General features: G+C 50.5%; 1 protein-coding gene across 9 annotated transcripts in view; it reads left to right on the top strand.

The window, feature by feature from the left end:
- AGAP1 (ArfGAP with GTPase domain, ankyrin repeat and PH domain 1) overlaps positions 1-18,870 on the top strand; it is a 642,705-nt gene that overhangs the window by 162,000 nt on the left and 461,835 nt on the right. For 2 of the 9 annotated variants that reach the window (XM_032753635.2, XM_032753634.2), the window contains exon 1: positions 15,414-16,957. The exons of 4 other annotated variants lie outside the window; for them this stretch is intronic. In XM_032753635.2, coding sequence (XP_032609526.1) covers positions 16,000-16,957 — 958 coding nt within the window. In that variant the 5' untranslated portion in view covers positions 15,414-15,999. Of the gene's footprint in view, positions 1-15,412; positions 16,958-18,870 lie in introns of those variants that run through there. 3 more of the 9 variants (XM_058437039.1, XM_032753636.2, XM_032753639.2) reach the window with 3 other exon arrangements.

The raw sequence follows: 18,870 nt of genomic DNA, 5'->3' as shown, positions 1-18,870 counted from the left end.
CATCCGTTGCTTATTTCAATCTGGATTGGGACAGGATGACAAAGGCCCATGAAGGGATTTCATATATAACTGTGTGCGTAGTGTAGCGTGGGTGTTTGTGTTTTATCCCCTGGCCTCTTTGTGGCATGTGACATCTTTGACAGGAATGCCAATTGATTCCTCTGTGCTCAATAAATGTCTTCACTGCCATGGTATTTCCTGCACAGCTGGGGATACTTAACTGTGTAACTACAATAGCAAGATAAGGGAAACAGATTTTCCAATTGGATATTTTAATAAATGATGGCTTCAGAAGGGGCACAATATTCTACGCCACTGATTAAATGATGACAAGAAGTATTATAATAGGTGCCTTGCTGTCACAGTGTAGTAAAAAGTAAAGAATGGTTCACCAAGTCAGAGGTCATCTTCAGATGTCCCTATGTGTTTGTTAGTGGAGATAAAGTGATCTCAAGACGGTGACACATTTAAAGTGATGTGAACTAGGTTATTAGTAGTCAGTGGTCCCCCCTGGCCACTTCTAAAGATGACATGCTTCTAATCATAGCCACAGGATTTTTAAGATCCTTTTTTTTTTCTCTTATCAAATGACAGTGCTTGATGATAATTTCATCAGAAAGGTCTCCATCACTAGTCTCTGCTTTATTTTCATGTAGGCAAATGGTCTCAAGAAAATTGGAATAAAAGTATTCAAAATATTCAATTAGAATCTCTGAATTATTTCTCCCAGCTATATCTGGAGCAAGATTAAACAATTATAAGGAGTAGGCAGTGTGTTTTCGATCCCTATGTTGTTTTTGTCACCATGATTTGCATTCATATCAGAAGGCCAGCAAACTCGGAAAGAAAATGACTTTCTGATTGAAACATATCATTTTAAACAAAGCTCTTTCATGAATAAAGGATATTAATTACTATATCCAGAATGATCCTCTTTTTTTTTTTTTTTTGAGTTGTGTGTTAACAGAAACATTTGTGCATTTGATACAAGGTCAGCATAGATTTAACAGGAGACATAAGCTTTGAAAATTTATTCATACTGGAATTGAACATGGAATTAATTAAGTGTACAGAAGCTGGAAGGTAGACGGGTCGTTGTCTCCATTTTTGTTCTTTAAAGCACTTTATTCCATTGGGAGATCACAGTTTCGTATCCTGGTATATGCATTCCTTGTGATGTGTATTAATAAATTGAGTAGGTGAAAAAGACAGTAGATGGAAAGCTGGAAAGTGATGTGGCCTGAATTTCTAGGTAATTTCGATCTTGGTCATGCCCAGGGATCTCCTTAGTATTGCAGAATCACACCTGGACAACCTAGGTGCCCAGTCCTTCATTGCCTCATGGGCTGTCTAGTCTTTCTTTTGATCCTGTTTCTGGTATTTCACCAGTATAATGCTCCCCGCCCCTAGATGGGAATATCTGACCTGTGTTGAGTGCCTGTATCTGATGAGTTTGTAGCTGTGAAAACATTTTTCTAGCAAGGCTGCCTGTGAGTGGGATCGCAGGCTGAGCAGTTCACTGCGTTCCAGCAAAGCAGGTGCCCCCCCCCCATGTGTCCCTCTGCAAGTCCACATGGAGCAGGATTCCTTATTTTGTGAAGGGATCTTTAGTGCCGCGCATGTATTTTTAACACATTTCCAAAAGCTTGATTTCTTCAGGATTAAGTTTATTCAGTAGAAATTTCCAAGGTCTTTTTTTAAGTGAGGCACGGTCGTGGATGCTGTGGAAGAATCTTTGTTGGAATATGACCCTGGGTTTTGTATGGAAAAGGGAGGGGGCAGTGCAGGATGTGGTAAGGCAGTTGTTGGAGCTCCGATACTTCCAATAAGTAACTAGCAGGGCTGTACACACTCTACCAGGAAGGACAAAGAAATGCAGAGGCCAGGGAAGGCAGTCCATCGCACGTTTCTTCCTTCCCTGCAAGGGCACTGGAGTTCTCCTTCACCAGGAAGACTGCAGCCCCCATTCTGATTGGCCTCAGGGGGCCGCTCCTGCTGATGACGGCTAATGAGGACAAGCAGTAGAGAATATTGCTTTCATTTATCTTGGTGCTTTGTACCGTGATGGAGACAGATATTCGGGTTTCAAGAAGACAACTTTTTTTGCAGGGCAGGCATGGTATGCTTGTTTTAAGGCTACGTTCAGAAGCACGAGAACAAACAACAGTTTCAAGTCTAAGACTTGGGTTTACACGAAGCTAATTGTTAGATATGAGTTCTAAATTTCTTTTCAAAGAATCAGTATGTCGGTATGTTCAATTCTTTGCCTTCTACTTTTAAACTTAACTTTCTCATAAAGCAACCTTTTTCGATTACCTGCTCCACCCTGACTCATTCTGATTACCTGCTCCATCTCGACTCATTCCGATTACCTGCTCTGCCCTGACTCATTCTCCATCCTGCATAACCATTTTTCCTGCCGAACCACTCACCCCGTCACTCTCTTTAAATTAGCCAATCGGAATTAGTTTAGCCTGTGCGGTCTAATGCTAGCCAATAGGGGAATGACACAGCAGCAGGGGCCATGGGAGTCAGGGATAAGAACCCCTTCCCTCCCTTGTCCAAGTGTGCGCTCACCATTGCTCCATCTGTAAGGGTGCACTCTTCTGTAGAAGTAACTTGCCTTGCTGAGAGTTAAAAAGAAAATTTTATATTTGAGTGCTATTTTTTTTGTGGCACTGAAACTTTATATATAACATAATGTTGCAGTCCTTTAACATAACAGAAAGGAAAAGGAGAGGCATCCTATTCAGTTTTGCACTAGGGGGTCCCCACTGAAATTGCTGACCACGATGACATGGATTGATTTAATATTTGAGCAAGACATGCATGATTTTAAATGAATCCGATTAATGTTCCATTGAAAAGTGGAAACCAGAGTCCAGATAAGCTGACCCAGCTCTCACACATGTGCTGTTAACTTTCCCACTTTCCCCAAGAGTATCACAGTGAAATTGAGCCGTGAGGGACTCTCTGCTTCTTCCAGTTGGAAGCCTCTGGACTTCCTCCTCAGAGACGGGAGATCTTGTCTCTCTCAATCCTGAGTTTCTCTCCAATTTATAACTGTTACTTCAGTTGTAGGGCACTGGGTAGCCCTGGAGTTGAGTTGTGCAATGCATGACCTTGTTTATGTCGCTATTTGAGTTTTTACTGAGAAAAAGGCCTTCTGTGAATCCAAATGTGACTGTTACACACTGAATCTTCCCATTACTTAAAGAATAAGTGATGTTATTGTTATTATTATTTGAGATGGCGTTTCCCTGTTGTCTCCTGGCTGGAATGTAATGGCGTGACCTCGGCTCACTGCAACCTCTGCCTCCCAGGTTCAGGCAATTCTCCTGCCTCAGCCTCTGGAGTAGCTGGGATTACAGGTGCCCACCACCGCATCCAGCTAATTTTTAATATTTTTAGTAGAGACGGGGTTTCACCATGTTGGCCAGGCTGGTCTCGAACTGCTGACCTCAGGTGATCCATCCATCTCGGCCTCCCAAAGTGCTGGGATTACAGGCGTGAGCCACCGTGCCCAACCCAGTGGTGTGATGATTCCATAACCATGGTGGTAATTCCTGTGGGCTAACCTGTGCCTCCTAGAATGTATGTGTTTTAAGTACTAACCCCCAGTGCCTCGTAATGCGATTCTATTTGGAGACAGGTTCTTTAAAGAGGTGATTGCATCAAAATGAGGTCAGTAGAGTGGGCCCTAATCCAGTAAGACTGTGTCCTTATAAGAAGAGGAGATTAAGATGCAGACACACAGACTACTAAGACCATGTGAGGACACGGGGAGAAGATGGCATGTCCGAGCTGAGAGACCAGCCCTGTCCACACTGTGCTGATCTCGGCCTTCTAGGCTCCAGAACTAGGATAAATAGGTGTCTGTTGTTTAAACCACACAGCCCGTGGTACTTTGTTAGGTCAAGGCTGGTAAACTCATACAGTGATGGCTTCAAATGTTATGAACATTAAAATCTTTCTATTGCTAGGGAACGTCATTAAAACCTTGGTGGCCAATTAAATATTTATGGAATTTTTTTCCTTTACACTTTTGCAAAACGTTTTTTCTTGTTTGCGCATACCTTCTGTTAGCAAAATGTCTTCTATTACCAGCTTTAGAAATAACGGTGCTGATATTTTCCTTGGAAGGGCCTGGGTTGACAGACCTGCGAAGGGTCTGGATGTGTTCGGAGAAATAAGCGATTTTTCGAAGGCCCAGGCCTTTGTACTGCTCTAATTATATCTGGAATGCTTCGGATGGGAAGAATTGATGGCTTTATAAGTGAGTATTTCCGCGTTAGCAAAGAGACGCCTACACTTGAAAGACTTTCCTGCAGCCTCCCGGGGTCGAGGTCAAGAGTCTGGGAGGAGGTGTGGAGCGGGGTGTCCAGGTGAGAGGGTGCTGGGGGCATGCGCCTAGCAGGGATGGAGGGGCGGAGAGGCTCAAGAGAGAGACCTGGGCAGTGGACAGGGCTGGGCTTCCCTGGAGCTGCTGGCGGGGCAGAGCCAGCTCAAGGAACAACTGCCCAGCCTTTCCAGGAACTCTGGAAGGAAACGGGAGACTTCGTGGTGAGGGTGGGATTTGGGAGATAATCCTAATCCTTGGGCTGTTCTTTGTCCTTTGACATTCAAATGAAATGGGAGCCTGTTTTACCCCAATCAGCCTTGAGTTTTCAGCACCCTCCCCCTCGGAATACCCATGAGGGAGCTTCTGTTCTTGTTGTTGGTGTTTTACCCCTTTTGACTCCCATTTCTGGGTACTTTCTCCAAAAGCTCTTTTAGCACGTTGCTTTTCTCTCTGCCCGCCCTCCTCCTCTTTCCTCCTTCCTGCTCTCACTCTGAAGCAGCCCGGCAGCATGTACAGCTCTTGCTTTCCTTTGAGAGGCCCTCCATTGTTCCCGCCCTGCCAACTTCCACGCCAGCCTCCTTTTGCAAATCCACCTGCTGTTCTGGGCTTGCCCTGGGGAAGGCCCTGGAGCTGGATTCCCACACCCCACCGAGTAGAGTTTGTGCGTTTCTGTGAATCTGATGAGTGGGTTGTGGACTTCAATCCAGCTCCACCCTTTACGGTGAGATCCAGGGACCTTTTTAACCTGTGACTGACTTTTTATGTCTTTCTATGTCTGTAAAATCGGGATCATAATAGTACCTACCTCTCTGGGGGCACTTTGGGGCTAGAATGGATGAACTGAGTTAACGTCTGAAGTGCCACAGCGTCCTCCTTAAGCATTGGCTTTGGTGCATTGGGAAGGGGCGTCAGCTGGGCAGGCTGAGCCTGTCACCTTTTTCAAAATTCCCAACAACTGTGGCTTCTTGGGAAATCCTTTGACAGTCAGGGTGCTATCTGAACACATGTCTTTGTGGGTCACTTCCCAGGCATCAATGCCCTGCTCGGGGTCCCTTTGCAGCTGCCCTGAACGTGCCATTTGAAGCATAGCAACCATTACTTTGAGAACCTGTGCAGGTCCAGGTGCTGAAGGCTGTCAGATCCCTGCACCAACTCTGGGCATGGTTTCAACTATTATCCTCTCTGTAAACAGTTCTCAGTTATTCCAAGTATTCCGTTTCTTAATGGATCTTCTAAGCCCTGGATCAATAGTGTATATTTCTTTGTTTCTCAGTTGGGGCCCTGGCCTCTGCAGATAAGCCCTTGGATGCGAAATCTGGGGAACCAGCCAGCCACCTCTGGTCCTGGGAGGGTCAGGGACTCTTGAATCAACATCTGGCTCCTTGTGTACAGTGGGCCTGGCATGGGCCCAGGCTGGTGGGGTAGGCAGGGAAGGAACAGGCCCACAGGCACCCCTCCATGGGCCCCACAAGGCTGCAGACCCCTCAAGGCTGCAGACCCCTTTGTCTGACCAGCATCCCATTCCCTGAAGTGAAGCAGCTGCCACCAGGCTGGCTTTTCCCAGGCAGTCACACTCTGGGATGCCCCCACCCCCTCAGCACACACAGTGAGTGTGTTTTCATGTTTTCCACCGAGGGAGGGAGGGACAGGCTTTCTCGGGGGCGGCCACCCAAGATCAGCTGCGGCTGAGGATTTTTTGTGGCCAGGGGAAGAAGTGAATCACCCTCTTCTCTGTGTCTTTCCCTAACCACTGGAGACTTCGTAGATAAACTTGCGGGGTCATGGTGGGGGAGGCACTGTGTGGAAGGGTAAATGGGCTTCCTGGGGGTTTAGCACAAGTTGACCAACCTTGTTGGTAACATGACTGAGGCATTACCTGGATTGATTAAGTCAACCATCAAGCAGCATTTATTAAGCAGAACATTGATAAGGGCTTGAGGGTGAGAGAAGTTGTCCTTAACTGAAGGAGGGGGTTCTATAAATGGAAGTGTCAGAGCAGGGTGACAGATGCCAAGGAAGAGTGCCCAGGTGTGCACAGGTGTGCCCAGGTGTGAGGGGAGAAGAAGGGATCAGGGCCAGCAGGGAAAGAGCTTGGGGACTCCTGAGTCCAGCTCCCAGTGATGTGTAGAGTTGAGCTCCATCCTGCTGATCCCAGCAGGAGATAGTGGCGAGACTGGGTGTGGTGTGGTTGGGAACTAGAAGGGACACTGGTGTGTTGAGATAGGGAATGTTGGGATGCAGCAGAAACAACCTCTGCTGGTTTTCAGCATTGGAGCAGATGCTTTTCATATGTCATCACATCTTATTGTCACAGCTACCGTATTGCTATTGTCCCGTTTTTGCAGAAATGAAAACCTGATGCAGAGCCTCAAGGTCACTTGAGGTCACATGTGGTTTGCATCATTCTGGCCTTGGAGCCCAGCCTTTTAGCCACTCAGTGCAACTGTGGAGACCGGAGGGTGTCAGGGGCATTGAATACCGGTTAAGGAAATGGACGCTTTATTCTGCAGGTAACAGGGACTCACTGAGGGCTGCGAACAGAATTGTACCCTCAGACTCTGATTGCAGGAGTAAGGATGGGTTCCTGAGAGTAGGCTACGTCTGGGGGTGGGTCAGCAAGGACGTGTGTGTTGTGGGAATCCCGAGACAGATGAAGAGGCTGTGAACAGTAGAGGGAGAGTGGACTCTTCGAGTAGTTCAGACAGATACGCAGGTGGGGACAGATTGGCAGGCGGAGGAGAGGCTTTTGTTGAGGGCTGGAGGGAGGGAGGAGAGGCAGGCTGTTTTCTGTTAAGTGGGACGTAATCAAGTGTTTTCCTCTGCCGCCTGAAGGAAAGGCGGTAATTGTGATTGAGGGTACAGGGTCCATTTGCCAACTCTGAGCGGTAGAGTTGGGTGTGGGCGGGAGGCGGGACATCGAGGGAGCTCTGAAGTCATGGCTGGAGGCCGTCCTACTGAGGGGATGGGGCAGTGATAGTTTCAAGGAATCCTAGGAATGGGAAAGGGGGCTGGCCAGGGCTGTGGGGTTGGGCGGCTGTGGGATGCTGGAAGCAGCCCCAGCACATGTGCATCTGCAGCGGGGCTTGTTGATGTGGACTTGGGGCTTCCGATGCTCGTGCTCGCCTGAATCTCCGCGAGACGTGGAGCATCTTGGGGTGGGGTCAGGTTCCCAGGTGAAGCCCCTGCTGCTGATCTGTAGACCGTGCTTGGAGAACACTGGTCCAGTGCACTGGAGTTCATACAGATCCGCCTTTGGGGCATGCCCAGGGGGGTCTTACAGGAGGCAGGGACAGGTGGGGCCGTGTCTGGAGTAGACAGTAATACAGTGATGTCCCTTGGCCTCTGCTGGACAGAGAAGGAGGCGCAAGGAGGCAGCTCTGAGTTGGGATGGAAAGAATGCATGTGACAGTCAGCTTGCCTACAGCTGGAGGGGAAGTTCCAGAAAGAAAGGATGGCCAACCTGGGACTTGTGGGCAGGGAAAGGGCTTTTGGAGGCCAAGATTGTAGGGCAGTGTTATCCTGGGTGAGTTGGGGTATGGCCATGGGAGGGGGCTCCAGGAATTCAGGGAAGAAAAAGACCATGGCGCTGAGGAGGCGGCATGGCCTGGCCCTCCACCTCCAAGCTGACCACCCTACTCGGCTCCTTTAGGGTGGAGTGGCTGTGAGGCCGTGACCAGGAAAAAAGGGACCCCAGGTGGTGGCACATGAATCCCAGCTTTGTGTATCCATCCACTCAGTTCCATGCCAGAGAGTCACATCTTAACTTGTGACGCGGCTTTAGAGAGTGGCTGCACAGGCTGCCTCTGATCCCTCAGTCAGTGTGCAGAGCTGAGCTGATGAGGAGTTAACCTCCTTTTCCAGATTTGGAAAGTCTTGGGATGTAACCAACCAGGTCTCACCTTCAGCCACACTCCTAGGGACAGAGTGCGTTCTTGGAGGGGAGGACTCACAGCGGTTTTGAAGTAATGTAGATTGTGTGGCCATCCCAATTTAGTTTATCATTCCCCCACTTGGTCTGTCTGCCTTCATGGAAGTTGGTGATTTTTTTTTTTTGGCTCTTGTTGCCCAGGCTGGAGTGCAGTGGTGGCATCTCAGCTCACTGCAACCTCTGCCTCCTGGGTTCAAGCGATTCTTCTGCCTCAGCCTCCCAAGTAGCTGGGATTACACTTGTGTGCCACCACACCTGGCCGAAGTTGGTGATTTTGAACAGAGGAAAGATAGCACAGTGTCATAACTCAGCAGAGGTGCTCAGCAGCTGCAGGAGTTGGGGTTGTCTGGGCTCACACCCAGCCTGTGTCCCTTATCCCCCCGCCCCGTTGCAAGAACCCCTCACCCTTCAGTGCTCCTGGCCACTGCTAACTGGTGCATGGCGAGCAGAGGTTTTATTCCATCTTACTGTGTCAGATGTGATCCCGAGGATGCAGTTCTTTCTTAAGAGCTCTGATGCACGTTCTAACTAGGAGGGCAGGTAGCTGCCGCTCCCAGCAGCCCCGATGTGTTTTCCTTCAAGCCTAGGGAACACCGAGCGAGGGACACACTGGCTAATAGAGGAAGGGGAGCTGGGTATGGTGGCTCACACCTATAATCCCAGCACTTTGGGAGGCCGAGGCAGGTGGATCATCTGAGGTCAGCCTGACCAACAAGGTGAGGCCGAGGCAGGTGGATCATCTGAGGTCAGCCTGACCAACAAGGTGAAACCCTATCTCTACTAAAAATAAAAATTAGCTGGGCGTGGTGGCGGCCACCTGTGATCCCAACTACTTGGGAGGCTGAGGCAGGAGAATTACTTGAACCTGGGAGGCAGAGGTTGCAGTGAGCCGAGATTGTGCCATTGCACTCCAGCCTGGGCAACAAGAACGAAACTCTGTCTCAAAAAAAAAAAGGGGGGGGGGGGAGCGATCACATGCATCCCTCTGCTGAGATGGGAGCAGCAGCGTGGGGTTGGGCTTTGAACTGGCATCATAGGCATTTTGTTTTCTCCATTTAGAAGAAAAAGATACATCAAATATTCAAGTCCCCTGGGCACAGATAAAAGATTTTTCAGATATCTCTGCAGCCAAATCCCAAATGGGATGCAGAAGGGAGAACTGTGTAAAATCACGTGCTCTTCCAGAAGCTGGGCTTTGTAATGGGGCTGGCAAAAATTCCTAGGGCATCGTTTGTGGCCTCGATGTGATTTTCATGTAAGTCATGGATTTTCTAAATCTTTGAGGTCAGTGGATCTAAAGAAAAGCTTAGTAAACATCCAGATGTTGTCAAACATATTTAGGTCATTGTTCTCTGACAGTTCGTGGTATTCGTTACTACTCCAGGAGGCTCTTAGGAGAATCCAAATCCGACTCTTCCCTGTGCTTTGAGAAGGAATGTCTGCATGAAGACCATCGTACAGATGGCGATATTAGAAGAGTTCCCTCCCGTGAATCCTGTAGAGGAAAATGTTACCAAATAGTCCTGTTCCCCTGTGCACCCAATACTAGGAAGATTAGATAATGTGTAGGGATTTCTTGGTTTTTCTGCACACAAGCTCCAGTGCTGCTTTGAGGTTGTCTGATAGACAGCTGCAGTGCTGTGTGTTACCCTCGACCTCATCCCTCCAGTCCCTGAGCTCGAAGGCTGGATGGTCGATGGGAGCTCCTTTGGGGACTCTGTAGCTGTGGCCAGTGCCTGGCAGCTAGCGAGTGGCCAGAACTGGGAGCTGCTGTGTTTGTGATGTGGCCGTTCAGTGTTGTTTGTGTTGGCTCTGTAAAACAATGCTTAATAGATAGGATTTTAATATATAGTTTGTTTTTTCGTTTTTTTTTTTGAGATGGAGTTTCACTATTGTTGCACAGGCTAGAGTGCAGTGGCATGATCTCAGCTCACTGCAACCTCCGCCTCCTGGGTTCAAGCGATTTGCCTACCTCAGCCTCCCAGGTAGCTGGGATTAAAGGTGCACACCACCAGGCCCAGCTAATTTTTTTTCTATTTTTACAAATATAAAAAAGATTTCACCATGTCGGCCAGGCTGGTGTCAAACTCCTGACCTCAGGCGATCCACCCGCCTTGGCCTCCCAAAGTGCTGGAATTACAAGCATGAGCCACCACACCCGGCCTGATTTAATATCTTAAGTTACCTTTGCCTGACACTTAGCAAGAGAAACTACCAAGAAATATCTAATATTTTCCTTTTGTTTGGGAATAAGAATCGACTCACAATGGACACTTACTGGCTTGTTTAAAACCAAGCTTGCTTCTCACTGGCCTGTTTAAGTGGAAATGAAATCTCAGTGTGGGGTCCGATGCTTCCTATGGCTGCATGGAGGAAAGGAGTCTGGGCCTGAATCTCTCCCGTGTTCCTCATGCGTGGGTAGAACTAAAGCTTCTTCTTCTGTAACGTGGCAGTTCTCATTCTCAGAGGATAAAGTACGTGTGAGTGATGCCACCTCAACCCTTAGCCAGGTGCAGGCATAACAAGGGAGACCCACCTGTGCAATATAGTGAGACCCCCATCTTTATAATAAATGAAAAAACCTTAGCCAAGCACGGTGGGTCACGCCTGTAATCCCAGCACTCCTAAGAGGCCAAGATGGGAGAATCACCTGAGGTGAGGCATTTGAGACCAGCCTGGGCAACATGGCAAGACCCTCCTCTCTACAAAAAAAATTTAAAAATTAGCCAGGGGTGGTGACATGTGCCTGTGATCCCACCTATTCAGGAGGCAGGAGGATCACTTGAGCCCAGGAGTTGCAGGCTGTAGTGAGCTATGATCTTGCCACTGCACTCCAGCCTGTCTGTGTGGTGGTGTGTTCATACACAGTAGACATCGCCAGTGTTCTGTTGGCAGGAATTGCTATCGTTGGTCCTTAAGGAAAAACACAGGAAGGATGCAGGTGCTCAGAGGACCTTCTGGGGTCTTTTTTCCTGCTGGATCAATGTTCCTGCCCTAGAGACAGACCATACTTGTCCTTCCTCGACTAGCAGATAAGGGTCAAGTCCTCATCTCTTTTACAGTTCCACGTTTAACCTTCAGTTTTTAAAACGAGAACAATGGGGTCCCCAGTGAGTTCAGCTGGAGTGTCCCAGGCAAAGGGATGTGTGCAGAATTTTCAGTTCCTAGAAGCTGAACATCATGGCAAATCTTAGCTTAGAAACCATTCTACCGTGACATTCTCAGATGAGAATTTGAGTCTCATGCTAAAAATGTAAAAGTATTAATAAGACATAACTGTCTTTGTAATTGCTTCTTCTTACAGGTATCTGTCAGTCAACTGGCTACCAGAAAATAGCCTTTGATGTGCCTATGGAGGGGCTCTTAGTGGGCCCCCCGGGGTGGGCATGCTCAGGCCAGGGCAGTACCAGTGGTTGGCTGGTTTCTACCGTCAGCAGACGCTGTTCTGCTAAGATACTGCAAACGTGATTACTGGCTGTCGGGTTCTGTTATTTGGAAAGCCAGCCTGTGTAGCAGATGGCTCTGCTGACTGGCTACCAGAAGTTTCCTTTAAATAAGGCTTATCGGCTCTAGCAACACTTGGAAATACTATTCTCAAGGAGAATGTTTGATTTATAGGTAGCTAGAAATGACCCGGGACAGAGGAGTCGTGAGAGGGTGGCCAAAGCATCTCATAAACTTGGAACTAAGGGAGCGAAGCCAGCTGCTGAGGGTGATGAATGGGGGTTAGCTAGGGCTGGCACCTTTCCTGAACTCTCCTCTGCAGTCTTCCTCTCTTGGGCGGCGTTAGTCCCTGCAGCACGGAGGCTGCTCGTTTGGTTCTGAGGTAGCAGCGAAATCAACTACATGCTTTAAAAAAAAAATGGTGATATGCTCCATGGCATGGAAAAATTCAAGAAATGACAGTCTAGTGCCATCAGTTTAAAAAGCCACAGGAAAATAAAGCATAATGCCACCTGAACATATATAGTATTGTGATTTTTTTTTTCCTCTTCGAAAAAGGCTGGTCTGGCTTTGTAGAAGGGGATTTAGATTTTGGAGTGACATGTCGGGAGCATGTGTCTTCTTTGCATCGGGAGAGCCCATCTCTCTAGGGCAGTGGGGAAAGGCAATTCTCTGTGACCAGGTTTTTCAGCACCCACAGTCGCACTTGACATGGCATCATTATGACTGGTGTGGAAAATAAGTGCTTCTTTCTGAGGTGGAAATGCTGAAAGATCACAAACACACTGGCTATGGCTGAAAGAGGTTCCCTGGAAGAGTCAGTGTCATCTAAGGTGGATGGAATGGATTCTTCTACTCCTCAGCCTGCATCTCATATGGCAAAGTGCAAAACCTGGGATGGATTCTCGACAAAGGTACAGTAATTGGGAGACACAAACAGTCCAGTATTTTAGCCCCGAAGGAATACTACCTTATTTTTTACTTTGGGCTCTATGAATGCTTCAGATAACAAGCCAGATAGATTTACATATCTTAATTATGGACAAGCTACTTTCATATTAAAGTTCATCTCAGTATGTGAACATTGCCATGGTCTCAGAATTGACCTCCCCCTCCCACACCTGGCTAAGTTAGGAGCCCAGGGTTCTGGTCCCACCCTTGACAGTAGCAAAGATCTCTGTCTTTCCACGTTGCTCTGTTTCTCAGCTTACAGACTTGGGTGACCTTTAAGTCTCTACAGCTGCAGTGATAAAATTTTAGACGTTTGCCCAATTTTAGTGGTGTTCATCATTAAAGAGACGGGACGGCCCTGTAGCTGTCTCTGGGCTTATTTCGAAGCTTTTATCTCCCTCGCTGTCTTTTTGTGGCAAAATCACGTAGCCTTAGCATTTTTCGGGGGTTGGGCCAATTCTTTGAGGACAGAACCCCTGCGTTGTCACTGTGTAGCATTGCAGTAGGTACTCAATATATATTCGATGAATAAATGAACCAGTAGAAAACTGAGTAAGTCTGTGAAAGTTTGCTAAAAATGCTACCTGGAAATGTCAAGATAACATTTATGTTTGATTTGTGTGGAGTTCAGTAATATTCACATGTTTACTTTGGTCTTTGTTATCAACAAAGCAGAATGCTGATGCTTACTAAGACAAAAAAAAAAAAAATGAGCACAGGCAGCGTGACCACCAAACCCCAGATTTCACCCTTACTGAGGAGCTGTGTAGCCCTGGGGAAGTGCCCTTTGTCTCTGAGCCTCTGCATCTCCCTAACCAGATGGGCGCTAGGCTATCATTTTGACAGATGAATCCCACCTGGCTCCTACTCTAGAAGTTGGGGGTTCTTGGTTCTTATCAAAGAGGGCTTCTTTAGCTGGGCGTGGTGGCTCATGCCTGTAATCCCAGCACTCTGGGAGGCTGAGGTGGACGGATCATGAGGTCAGGAGTTCAAGACCAGCCTGACCAACATGGTGAAACCCCGTCTCTACTAAAAATACAAAAAATTAGCTGGGACTGGTGGCGCGCACCTGTAATCCCAGCTACTCGGGAGGCTGAGACAGGAGAATCACTTGAACCCAGGAGGCAGAGTTTGCAGGAGCCTAGATAGCGCCATTGCACTCCAGCCTGGGCAAGAGTGAGACTCTGTCTCAAAAAAAAAAAAAAAAAAAAAAAGCGGGGGCTTCTTTATTGAAACTCAGAAGGTGTAAAAGGATTCTGTCTTGGAGACCCCTCCTTACAATGAGGACATAATCAGAGGTACCACATCCAGAGCCCTTGAAGTTTGAGTAGCAGGTAGGCTGAGGTGTGACCCTGTGATGGTGAAAATCATGTTAAGGTCAAGGCCACAGAGGGTGCTCAGGTGTATTTTAAAGTATCCTTTCAAGAAAAATAAAGTGAATCACTTAGCAGTCACTCTGATTTATTTCATTAAATCTGAATATTAAATTTAATGCTGTCATAAAATGTAGATTTCCTAGGCTATAACTTCCATAACTTCCTTCAAAAGAGAGCTTGCCCAATTCAGTTTTATGCCACTTCCAGTGTCGTGAACACAATTGGTACCCCCACAATAAGATTAAAGTAGGGAGAGCTGGCATCTGACAATCCCTGCCTGCAAATAGCAAATCCCAAAGTAATGCTTCCACCTGGCCTGGCCACCAGCACCTTGCCCAACAACAGCCTGTAGCAAGCTGTGGCATTTCTAGGCCTGGAGAAGGTCGTGTAAGCATGGTGTGATTAGGGGACATTGTATTTTTTCTTCTGAAACTTTTCATCAAGGAAACTCTGAAATAATACATCTGTGTTTAAGACAGCTTGAGGAGTTGATAAGTTGATCACCTATGTCTAAATATTGTGTGGCCTCCGATAACATCCTAGACCAGTATCTATCAGCCCACCAGGTAGGAAATGGGGGATTTGATGGCAGAGAAGTTCAGTTTTCAGTATTAATTGTGAATATTTAGCATGTACACAGAATGCCTGGCACATAGGATTTTAACCAATTTAATCTTCACAGGAATGCTCAAAGTTTAGGAGCTTTTATCGGCAGCCCTATTTTACAGGTGGAAAAGCAGGTGGTTTGTCAGTGGATGAGCCTGGCTTGCGGGCAGGCACGTCTGTCTTCTGGCTCTTAACCGCAGTATTCTCCTGTCTGTTGTCATGGGGAGCAAGTGCTTACCTGTAAGGAATCTTTCCCCACACATTGGTAAAATAACCCTACAAGATTATTTTAGAAGTTTTGCACAGAGGCAGTATCATAGCCATGGAGGTTTATCTGGGGTGAGATTATTGCTAATTGAAAATGAAAACAATAAAGACAGAATTATGTTAGGAGACAGACTGTAGCCCTTCATTGGGAGGGCATTGGTGTAAACAGCACCCTCACAGTCACATCTCTTTGTTCTTGTCTTCCTGGAAGCCCACTTGTTCCTAGGTAAGGTTGGGGGTAACAGGTACCAAAGATACTTTGTTTTTTAAACAAGTCACATGAGTTGCATCTTCGAGGGTGCATGGTTAGGAAAGATGCCTCATATAAACGCGCAGCAGGTGAGACATGCCCCTCCTTTTGTTTTTGCAGGCCAAGCCCCAGAGTGTGCGTGGTTTTAGGGTGCAGGCTGGTGCTGGGCTAGGCCCCTTGGAGGCTCCGGTCCGCGCTGCGCCGATCCATCCCGGCGCTTGGGCCTGCACGCCGCCGCGCTCGCCGCCGCCGCCGCGCTCCCGGGACTCGGCCAGCCCGGCTGGGCGCGCGGCCCGCGGTCCCTGCACGTCGGCCCCCGTCGCCCGCCCCGCCCCGGCGCGCGTTTCCGTTTTAAACCGCCGCCCGCCGCCCGCCATCCGCCACCCTTCGGCCGCAGCCGGTGCAGCTGTCCGCGCGTCCCGGAGCCCAGGGAGTGGCGGAGGCTGCGGAACCGCCGAGCTGTGTAGCCGGAGCGGGAGGATGCGCACGGGCCCCGCGTCGTAGACAATGAAGCCGCGGGCGCCGCCGCCCGCCCTGGGCCCTGCGCACCGCGGCCGCACCTGCCGGCGAGAGCGCTCTCGCGCCTGACCGGCCGCCTCGCCTGGCCCCGCCGGCCCATGGCTCGGCGCCCCGGGCCCGGACCCCGGCACTCGGGCGGCGCGGCGCACGGGCCGGCGGGTGTCAGGGGCGCCGTCCCTGCAGCCTGAGTGCGGCCCTAGCGGTGAGCGGGGGGGCGTGGGCCACACTGCCGGCCCGCCTGCCCTCCCCGCCTGGCCCGGCGCCCTCCCGGCCCGCGGGCTCGCTGGATGCGGCGGGGCCCCAGCGCGCGGGCGACATGTACTTGTTGGACGGCAGTGGCGAGCCCGCGTCGCCACCCGCGGACGCGATGCCGCGCGGGACGCCCCCCAGAAAGACTGTCTACCGCATCTCCGTGACCATGGTCAGGAAGGAGCAGCTGGCCGCGTCGGGCTCCGGCGGCCCGGACCCACGCCCGGCTCGGCGGCCCCGGCCCGCGCGCTCTCCGGACGCGCCCGGGAGGCTTGAGGAGGAGGCCGAGGATGCGGAGGGTGCCGAGGAACCCGAGGGTCCCCGGCCGCGCGCCTGGGATTTCCGCACCTTCCGCACCCGCAGCACCGGGCAGCTGGAACTGGGGCGGCTCCGGCCGTGCGCACGCGGCCTGGAGCCCGCGGACCTGGCCGGCAGCGCGCCGGCCGAGGAGGAGGGACGCGGCTCGCCCGCGCCCGGCAGCCCCGACGTGGAGGGGGCCCGGGCTGCGCCCCTGCGGCGGAGCCTGAGCTTCAGGCACTGGAGCGGGCCTGAGGCGCCGCAAAGCCGGACACTGGGCGGTGGAAGGCGCCACAGCAGCTCCGGGAGCCTGGCCTGGGCGCCTGGCGACGAGGCCGCGGCCGGGGCCACCCTAGAGCCCGCGACCGCCACGCAGCCCGCCTCGGAGAAGCGCAACACCCTGGACGTGGGCGAGGTGCTCAGCAAGAACGACGCGCTCTCGGACCTGGAGCGTTGGGAGCGCAGTAAGAGCAAGAACCGCACGCTGGACAACAGCGACCTGCAGCGGCTAGAGCGCGCGCGGGCGGCGGCCGGGGCCGGCGCGGCCTCAGAGCACCGGCTGCTGCGCTTTTTCAGCGGCATCTTCGCGCGCAGGGACGGGGGCCCGGGCGGCGGGCCTTCGCCACGGAGCGGAGCCTCGCGGCCGCGCGGCTACTTCAGCCTGCGGCGGGCCCCGCCCGAGGCGCACTCGTCCAGCGCCGAGAGCATCGACGGCTCCCCGCGCAGAGGTGGGCAGCGTGGCCGGGGGTCCCGGGACGGGAAGGGGCGTGGTGGGGACTTGCCGGCTCCTCAGCGGCTGTGGCTATGGGACCCGCCCTCCCGGGTCGGGAGCCTGCACGTGGCCTCGAGGGACGCGAACTCCTGTACTGCGGTTTTCCCCAGCAGCGCGCAGCGGTCCTGGGTTTTCTGGCTGCACCTGCGCCTGGCTGTGCGTGCCGGTGCCCCTCGGAGTCCACCACCTTCATCAAGGAGAGCTTGACCCGAGAGAGGTCGCCTTGCCAGGCGGCGCCGACCTCCCTCGCGTGCTGGCTCGGCCTTCTGCAGGAGCGGGCCCTGAGCTGGCTGCCCGCGACACCTGTGGGGCCGCCCCAGGGAGCCGAGGCTCGCCGGTCGCCGCCGCACAGGTGCTGCTGCCTGGGTGGGAGAAGCCGGCATTCATCCTGGCGCCCCTCCCTGCCTCGACTCGTCTCCCTGTTAGTACTACCATCTGTGAATGTTGTGGTGTGGACTCAGCTGACTCCGTGGCCCTCGGTATTGAGCTGGCTGTAAGGACACTTCACTACGGTGGTGGGACCCGGGGCAGGACGGAGGCCCCTCTCTCCACAGCTTTCCTGCCAGGTGGCATCTTAATGAGGAGAGCGAGTCTGGGACCAGATTCTGTTTCCTCATAATGTAGGCTAGCAAAGGGGCAGGAAAACCGCAGCCCTGCAGCCTGTTCTGAAACCTCAGGTCTGTGTTCCCTTATGTCCTCTGACAGGGACTTTGCATGGAGGAATCCCCAGCCAGATGTTATTCCACTGCAGGAATCAGTTAACTTTTTGGTAGCATTTGGGGGTCAGAGCCTCCAGAAACCTCACAACACAGACTCCATCAACTGCCCATCACCCTGAGGGGGGGAGTCTGGGGTTGTAGATTGCTACACCTTATTCTCCTGGGAGGGGGATGTATGCCTGACGGTATTGTGGCCACAGACAAGTGGCCATGCATTTTACCACCCCCCAAAAAAATTATTCATCCTCTTATCTGAATTATTTACCTTGGCTGGTACAGATAAAGGTAGTTGGAGAGTGGGCTTTTGATTAGCAGTTCAGACTGCTGTGTAACCCACCTCTGGAGAGGGTATTCATCCCAAGTGGACCTAACAGGTCAGCTGACTGCCCCTAGGGTTTATGTTAAAACCAACTAATGCAAATAAATGACTGTCCTTACTGAAATATTTTTAAAGTAAACTGAAGATAAAATGGTCATGTTCTAATATGCTTCTAATGATCTTCAGAATGTGCTAGAGGATGGTTGAAACCAAGCAGTTGCATGTGCAGTAGTGTTAAAATCTGACCTGTTGTCACTAGTGAGGCTACACTCTTGCCACACTTAGTGTTTAGCTTGCCATGGCACATCTCGTTTTAACCTCCCTTGGAGCACTTACTTTAGAAGGCGCTGTATTTAACTCCAACCATTATGCCATCCCTTCATGTATTCTCTTAAAATATGAGAAAATGATGCGTGTTATTTTGTTAAAAGAATTGGTTTGCACGAAGTTGCTCCTGTCATCATTGGCTTTCAGAGGAAGTTAAGACCCGAAGGTCTCAGTTCTCTAATAGCAGGTTTGCATCTTTGTTCTGTGGACTTGGAAGAAAACAGTAATTAACTGCCTCGGTTCCAGACAAGTTTGTATCAGAGAGAGAAAAACGCACAGACGTGATTTAGAGAGAATGCGTTTCATTGTGGTCCCTCTTGATACAAGTTAAAAGCATTTGGAGTTTGGATAGTTCCTCTCTGGTCAAATGGATTGATAGTAGATTTGGAGTAGTAAGGGTGTGAAGTGTGTTGGAATGTTTATAGTAATGCTCAGTTTGTTCCTTGTGGTCAATCCTTCTCTGGGCGGAATTACTTTGGTCTGAGACATGACACTACTAGCATT

This window comes from Hylobates moloch, unplaced genomic scaffold (assembly GCF_009828535.3).
Source record: "Hylobates moloch isolate HMO894 unplaced genomic scaffold, HMol_V3 SCAFFOLD_1, whole genome shotgun sequence".
Classification (NCBI taxonomy): domain Eukaryota; kingdom Metazoa; phylum Chordata; class Mammalia; order Primates; family Hylobatidae; genus Hylobates; species Hylobates moloch.
The sequence above is the reverse complement of the archived record's forward strand: the minus strand, read 5'-3'. Positions and strand labels throughout refer to the sequence as shown.